This window comes from Synchiropus splendidus, chromosome 17 (assembly GCF_027744825.2).
Source record: "Synchiropus splendidus isolate RoL2022-P1 chromosome 17, RoL_Sspl_1.0, whole genome shotgun sequence".
Classification (NCBI taxonomy): domain Eukaryota; kingdom Metazoa; phylum Chordata; class Actinopteri; order Syngnathiformes; family Callionymidae; genus Synchiropus; species Synchiropus splendidus.
In genome coordinates, this window is record NC_071350.1 from 18,906,961 (window position 1) to 18,915,095 (window position 8,135).

An 8,135-nucleotide genomic window follows, 5' to 3' on the forward strand; every position below is an offset into this window, starting at 1 on the left:
TCGACTCAAAGGAAAACGGTCTGCCTACCTTGAGATCTTCATCTATACTGTTTCTACGTGTGTCCTGTTATGCTGCTCCCGTTGGTACCTCAGGTAGCAAGTTGAGCTGCGAGAGCGCTCTACAGGTCCCTCAGAAGGTCGGAGCTGACAGTGAACACGGACAGGCTCTCCAACACCACATTCCTGTCGAGAAAGCAACCAGGTGAATGACAAAACTGGTTGTTTACACACTTTTAAGATAACTCCATTTCAACTATATATATATATATATATATATATATAAAGCAACAACTTTAACACCCTTAGTTACACAGAACTGAAAAAGAGCATAGGTGTAAGTGTACATGTCATTTCAAACAGCCAACGACACAAAACTCAGCAGCCGCAAGTGTATTTTTTTATTATTTAATTTAAATCATTCCCAAGAAAAACTGACACAGAAATCAAAGCCTGTCTTCAGACAGGAAGGGTCTACAGGTTCTGTCCAGATGGAAGCACGATTGATCAGCAACTCGTGGGTTACACGACAAGTGCGGGGCCTGGAGTCGTACGAAAGGCTGTGGAATCCAACGTATATAAATATTACAACTCAAGCCGGATCAAAGAAATCACTGACGACAGCTCGACGACAGACATGAGAGCAAAGCTGCAGATTTCCTTTCTCAGTGTTTAGAATACCACACGCAACGGAAGAATGCCTCTATAAAATCCCCCCCTGAAAGGCAGAAACTGGATTTTCAAATCTAACACTCCAGACTGGTCTAACCATCATAACCTTTGATGTTGATCTATTTCATAATCTTTAGAAAAAGCATCTGTGCAAACTCTATAGAAATTTAAAAAAGTAAAACATGCAGTGAAAGTGTAATGTGCTCAGCTTGATTTCACACAAAAGAGCGGGGGAGAGAAATGAGCTCAATTAACGACCCTTTTTAAGTGAGCAGGGGATCCTGCGCTCCGGCAGGAAGCTGAGTTGTCAGGACCATTTCCTGCCGGAATCATGACACAATAAAAGCACACGAACCCCAGAGAAACAGGTCAGAGACAGGTTTTTTTTCCAGTTAAAGTTAAAGCAGTGCTTCTCGACGTTTCGTGACAAACAGCTCAGACGTCTGTCTCATTGAGAGCAGAAGCTACTGGCCCAGTCCACCCTCGGCAGAGCAACTCTCGCTGCCTCCCAAAACCCAACTGCTGGATGAGGCAGTACCGTTAGCTTCGCCGTTTCCTTTTACGTTGATCGATATGGACGTAGCAAGAGGTCAAGCAAAAACTTGTCAGTTTTAGAACGGATAAAATTGAGATGCCAATATTAAAGTAAACTGAAAAAACCCGCGTGGAAAGCTCTCAGACGTATAAACAACGAGTACGAGTGTGTGCTGTTATCTCAGGTGAGAAAATATTCAGTATAAAACAATCATATGTAAGTGATAATATGCTAGAATAACTTCCACGTGCTGTATCTAAACATCAGTAAACATGAGCTCCTCGCCTAACACACTATTTTGAAGAGAGATTGCACAGAATCCAGATTGTGCTTGGTAGAGATTCCACCGGTCGCTTCCATGCAGGTGTGTTACAGTGGAAATGTGACAGAGAGATTTCCAGGTCTACGATGACGGGAAATGTAGTGTGTGAACGCGACCGTGATGGAGGTCTGGATGCGGGAAGACCAACGAGTCGCTCGGCGGCCGACACTAGCAGGAACAGCCGCCTTCAGTCACGGGTTGCTCAGGGGGCGGAGTCAGTTGGATGTGAGTCACTGAAGGGAGAGAGTTGAGGAATGATGCGCACCAGAGGGAGCAAGTCACCCCAGAGAGCAAACAAAGGATACGCTTCTGGCTGTTGTCCTGCGTGGCGTCCATGCCAGGCAGAGCCGCTGCCACACGGCGGAAAAGCTGCAAGGAACAACATGGGTCAGCACTATTTCCACGGCACAACAGCACAGATCTAAGAGACTGGCGCAGGGGGACACGAGAAGCACCTTTCCCTGAGCTCATGAGCAAGTGTTTGAGACACGGGCTTCAACACTGGCATCACCGGACGGTTGATTTCCACCCAATTCACCAGGTTCATTGGAAGTTTTTAGAAGTTTCAATAAAATGTGATACCAGACTTGATCAATCTCCCATCACACACGGACACAACTGACCCGACTCAGACCACGCTTGCCCTCTGGGGACGCTCACAAGGTCACATGACCTTCAGGGTTCTGCGGTCAGGTTCTGATCAGTGATGTCCATGCAACAGTCAGATCTACAGAGCGAAGGGTGGATTTATAAACCCACTTCTGCGTGGCAGATCGGTGGCTGAGAACCGTTCTCTGCGCGGGAGTGAGTTTTTAAATCAAGGAGGGGAGGTGATGGCGCCCCCTGTATGCACACATGCAGCGTCTCTGAAGCAAAGGCCAGATAAGGAAGCGTACAGTCAACACACACTCTCTACCTGTTTCACATTGTAGCCTGTCTTTGCACTTGTCTCAATAAACAGAACATTCATCTCTTTTGCTCTCTGCTCTCCCTCTTCTGTGGTTATCTGTCTGTGATGAGTCACAGCGCGCACACACACATACACGCACACACACACACAGGGAAACACACACAGACAGACGACACAGGGGAGAAAATACAGACTGATTATTTGGTAGTGGACCGACAAGTCGTGCCCTCTCCTCGTGCTGCTGTTGCTGCCACTTCAGCTTCAGACCTCAAGCTCCGGAGTTCAAAAGCCCAGCAGGAATGCGGCGGAACCTTTCAGGTCACAGCGACCCAGTCGCTCGCTCGCTGGAACAACTGTTTAAATAAAGCTGCTCCCTGCACACGGTCATGGAGCCCAGTGAAAGGGTCAGGTCTCAGGCCGAGGCCGAGCAGCAGCATCGGCGGCAGGACGGCGGAGCACGACGCACACACACTCTTACCTGCTTCACGTTGTAGCCTGCCTTCGCACTAGTCTCAATAAACATTACATTAAGTTCTTTGGCTTTCCGCTCCCCCTCCTCAATAGAAACCTGCCTGAGGTGAATAAAGATGTTAAAGACAAGATCTGAGAAGGCGACAGGAATGCTCCGCCTACACGCCACCAGAGAGGTTAGGCTACAGAGGGAACACTCCGGAGGCTGGACAATAGCAGATGAAGACTAGTCCATTCATCGTTCCAGGAATTTTTATCTTTTTAAAATGTCAAATGTGTATCCTGGAATCAGAAGCTGTGAAGGGTTCCATAGACACAAGAATTGTCTGGTGCATTAAACATAAATAACAAATAAAAATAAAGAAAAAAGATCTATATAAACGCCAAATGTACCCTTCACTTCTGACATGACTTGCGCTCAAATATAAAGAGATAAAGTGATTTAAAAAGATAAAACGATGCCAAACACATGCACGTTAGAAAGATAAATCTATCTGTAAGGGACACCACCATCGTGGAGTATAAATATTGTAGTGTGTTTTCCTGACGTGGTGCAACCGCTGGTGTCTGGTGTCAGAGCGACGACGTGCTGCTTCAGGAAACACACAGGATCCGTATCGACAGGCCGACAGCAACGATCAATGGCTTCATTAGTTCCTTCCTAGCGGAGGCTCATCCCTCGCGCAGGAAGAGGAAAGGGGGGTGGGGGGCGTTACCTTTTATCCGCAAGGTCTGTCTTGTTTCCCACCAGCATGATGATGACATCACTTCCTCTTTCTGTTCTCACATCATCAATCCATTTTGTCGTTTGCTGGAAGGAGTTGACGTCTGCAAGCAGAGGAGGGAGAAACTGAGGCGTCTTCACCTCAGTGAGTGACCAAGCGTGAACATGGAGGCTGAGCAGTCTATTCTGAGCAGATCTTAACAAAGGATTTCAAAACAGACCCCTTTGTCCTGGATATGTTTATGTCTGTGGAAAATTCTACACGACCCTGTGACAGCTGAACCGACACAAGGATCCACAGAGACATGAGAGTAGACTTCCTCCGACTGACAAGCAGCTGATCCACCTACTGGTGATGTCGTAAACGACGACGGCGGCTGCAGAATCTCGGATGTAACTCGGGATGAGGCTACGAAACCGTTCCTGACCTGCCGTGTCCCACAGCTGCAACCGGATCTGTGGACCCAGACAGGAATGGGACGCAGACAGAGCGGCAGAGAAAAGGAAACCAGGAGAGGAGGCGTGAGAAATGAGGGAAGTCATGGAGTTAAATTAAAAAAATAATAAAATGGTCCATTTAACAACAAGAAACACTAGACAGACTCGTGGCAACTGTCAGGACGAGAGAGCGAGAGAGAAAGAAACAACCACCCTTTACTTGTCATTAATCCTCCTCTCCTGATCAAGTAAGGTGTTTCCAATCACAATGAAGAGAATGGAGGAGGAGAGGGGGGAAGAGGGAGGAAGAAAACTTGTTTTAGGGAGAAAACTGCAAGAGAGGTCAGCTGTTGAACGGAGCAAGCACAACCACACAGCTTTCACTTGTTATCAAGGAAGAGTCGTCTCATGTATTGAACCAACGGTGTTTGCAGTACATCACATGCGCTGAACAAAAGTCATTCAAGTAGCAACAGCACAAAGTAAGAAACGTACCGTTCTGTCTTCCAGGTACATGGTTTTTGAGAGGAAGTCTATTCCTATCGTGGCCTGAAACAAGTTGAATCGTGGGTTAGATATGAAACAAGACGTGAGATGAACAAGGATTAAGTCAACAAAAGCAAGCAGGTCTGACCTGGTAGGTGTTGTCGAAGCTGTCGTACATGAACCTGGTGATCAGAGAAGTCTTTCCCACTGTAGAAACAGGTCAGACCACAATGACACGATGACATTCGATAAGAAGAACGGTAATGAAAAAAAAAAACAACTGCTTCAACTGGAAGGCAAGGCTCAGTCAGTCAACACTGTGTTGCAGGAGAAAGCGGTCAGGCGTATTTACAAGTCAGCCGTTTGTAAACAAAATGAGGGAGGTGTACGCAGCTGCATCCTAGAACCTGACTGAGAGCTGCACCAAATGAGTTGTCAACCACCAGCTAAATCATCAGCAAAGTATCAGATATAAATACATTTCAATTTACCGGTATATATTACAATTTACCGGCTGACTGAGGGGAGTAGTGGGCAGGGCAAAGGATGCTACTACCATCTTCCAGGATTGACAGACAGGCAGCCTTTATTCTTCCCACAATGGGGAAAGTCAGCTGGACTCAGCAACCAACACAAGCAACATTAAAATCCTACATAATCGGGCTGTGGTACGATACGTATCCCAATAAAGGAGTGGAGATACGATACGGTGTAAGAGCTATTATTTTATGTATTTATTTTATGTATGTGCATGACAACACCAGCAAATTTTGCAGTCCAACTGAGGAATGAACAGTCCTCTTAAATCATTAAAATAAATCCATTGAACTGAAAGAAAATGGCATTGACATGCAGCAACAAAGTACCTAGGTGGTAAATATTAATATAGCTGACTGAAAGCATCAAGATAATATCGCACGATCAAGTATAATAATATTTTCCTACACCCCTAATACAAACACACAAAGCAGCCACATTGCACAATTGGCAAACTACACAAATTAATTAACACTGTACAGATAAAGACAAACGAATTAATAGACTAAAGACGATGAAGAGATAAGACTGATCGATGTAAGGAGTCACGGGTTACGACATGGATGCGCTGGTGTGTTGGAGCAGGAGGAGGGCAGTGATGGAATGTTCCTGGGCAGGTTGAGCCGCTGACACCAGTGACCCCCGCGGAGGGGGAAACACCCTAATCTGACGCGTCATCGCTGAGCTCATACTCGGTGGACTTTAACCGAGATTGACAACATGTCAACCCCACCGTGTGAACGTATCGCAGAGGAAAACCGACGCCGCCTACAAGGAAGTTGGTTATTCCTCCACTTTGACTCGATTATTGAAGCCAAGTGCAATCGCCACACAACTTGACCAACAAGTCTCAGTCGCTAACATTTGACCCGCTCGGACGCGGCTCAAAACGCTTCCCTTCGTGTGCTTTGTTTGCATTTGTTGAGGGTTCAAATACGCACCACTTTGCTCCCCGAGAAAGACGAGTTTAAATTTCCTTAAAGGGTTCCCGAAGTCTCCGGCCGCAGACATGACAGGCAGCTAGCCAGCTAACGCTAGCCCTTCACAAGTATCGGCAAATGCGAGGTGTCAGGCTTCCCTCGTCCAACCCTCGATATGGGCCTTTCAGCGATGTTTCCAGATCTCCCCGTATTCCTTTAAAATCGAGGATACTTTCCAGCCACTCACTGACGACTGCGGCTAAGTTAGCCCCTCCACTGACGTCACCACGCTTCTTCTTCTTCGTCTGACAGGACCACCCAATGACGCTCGCCACCTACTGGCAAAAACCGAACAATACACTTAATCGAATAGCTATATTTTAAAAAAAGGCACTTTCAGAAAGCGTCACTTTCGGTAACTATACACGTCTTGACTCTTAACGCAAGAGCCAATAAAGGACAAGAGGACAATAAAAGGAATTATTAAGAAAAATAATCTAACATTAGATTAGATTCGATTGCCTTTAATATTTGTTAAAATATTATACTTTTCTTTTTTTGTCGTTGTTGTTTTGTTGAAAAAGTATTTTAGATCCCTTAAATGGCTTTTATTTTCTAATTTGGATCAGCAAATATAACTGCATATAAGACTGGATGTTGCGTGACCGTACAACCTTCGTGTTATTGCTGTTTATATTGTGGAGGAATTAACACGTGACAACTGCCATGGACTGCGAACCAAACGACCGTGTCGCTAAGCAGCCGCAGGGGGGCGAAATTCCCACACCTGCCAGATATTTATGAATCGATGGTTTGAGTAACTCGGTTTTCTCAATCAGAATCGAACGCATTGGTTATTTTGACTGCCAGAAAAGCACAAAAACAAGGTGCAATGCAGAGAGAAGGGAAACTGCTCAGGTGCTGGATGAGGAGGTCCGAGTCAAGGACAGAGTCTGAACACTGACTCTGGAACATCACGGATAGAGCACAAGATTTTGGGTCAGTTTGCAGGCGGGTTGCATCACTGCTTTGTCCTCATCGTACTCGGACTTGTTTGCACCTTGATTCGCGGCTTCGGGGTACTGATGAGCTGCTGCAAAGTGAAGGCGGTGGTGTCAACGTGAACCCAGGGAATGGATTCCTGACAGTCCTGCTGAAGACTCTACTCATAAAAGCTGTCTCACCTCACCTGGGAGAGATCTGGTGCCACAAAACTGCTTCTGTCTTTCTTGCTGTTTTTAAATGGAAGTCTCCTTTCAAGGAGATTATTCACCTTCTTTCTGTGAAAAACCACTCACAACCGCATCTTTACACATTAAATAACTCTTCATAAAGAGCTGGAAAGGTCACAGATGGAGCGTTGGAATCCAGGTGATCACACCTCACTTTAAGGAGGACACCTGAAAAGCCAGTGATCAAGGCTCCGGGGCTCATATTCCAAGATGACTTGTGTGCTTGGGAAGTGTGACGGCTGTGTTTGTGCATGCTTGAGCCGGTTGTTCTGGGTCAGTGAGACCCACCTGCGTCTCCCCCGCACCATCCAGCTCTGAACCCTCGGCGACTTCTGCCAGTGCTTCTGCTGCTCTGTTTGCCTGCAGAGCCGTGGCAAGCTCGCCCAATCACAGCCCTCAGCCCACCCCCCACCTGCCCACCCCCTCAGCTCTCCTACGCCATATGTCCTTGATCAGGAAAAGACCCCAAGTCCCCAGCTGAAGATGCTGAACTGACAAAATCCCATCTCTCTCTCTCTCACACACACACAGTGCTGGGACACAGAGGCTTCACTGTGATGCGTGTTACAGTTACAATCAGAAAGATTCTCACCTGAAAAGCAACCGACCCACTAGAGATTCCAGGCGTTTGTTCCCTCTTCCATGGCCTCAGTGCAGCATGAAATGTGCTGCACTTTGATTGACATATTGAATGTGTCACCTTGACTAATCAATCACTTCATCGTGTGTGTGTGTGTCGTCGCTGCATCACATACTTCTGGACAACTTGACTGTAGAAAGCAGCGATGACTCACTTTGAGAACCAACTCGGGTGAATAGTGTTGCAGTGTGCTGCTGCCCCACAGAGGGGGAGGAAGAGAGGGAGACCATCCCGTCGCCAACACCACCTTA

At 46.7% G+C, this 8,135-nt stretch overlaps 1 protein-coding gene across 3 annotated transcripts; it reads right to left on the bottom strand.

The window, feature by feature from the left end:
• Positions 1-364: 364 nt before the first annotated feature.
• LOC128748776 (ras-related protein Rab-6A) lies at positions 365-6,443 on the bottom strand. 3 transcript variants are annotated; one of them, XM_053847765.1, is made up of 8 exons: positions 6,034-6,443; positions 4,704-4,762; positions 4,565-4,618; positions 3,982-4,087; positions 3,624-3,735; positions 2,915-3,008; positions 1,832-1,895; positions 365-1,759 (listed from the first exon to the last, which is right to left on the bottom strand). In XM_053847765.1, exons 1-8 carry the CDS (start codon positions 6,101-6,103, stop codon positions 1,695-1,697), a joined length of 624 nt encoding a protein of 207 aa, XP_053703740.1. In that variant the 5' UTR covers positions 6,104-6,443; the 3' UTR covers positions 365-1,694. The 3 variants fall into 3 exon arrangements, 2 of the variants coding, with proteins under 2 accessions (XP_053703740.1, XP_053703739.1); XM_053847764.1 differs by lacking the exon at positions 2,915-3,008 and adding an exon at positions 2,443-2,536 and having other exon boundaries at positions 366-1,759; positions 6,034-6,416; XR_008412843.1 differs by lacking the exon at positions 365-1,759 and having other exon boundaries at positions 2,443-3,008; positions 6,034-6,441.
• Between the last annotated feature and the right edge of the window lie 1,692 nt (positions 6,444-8,135).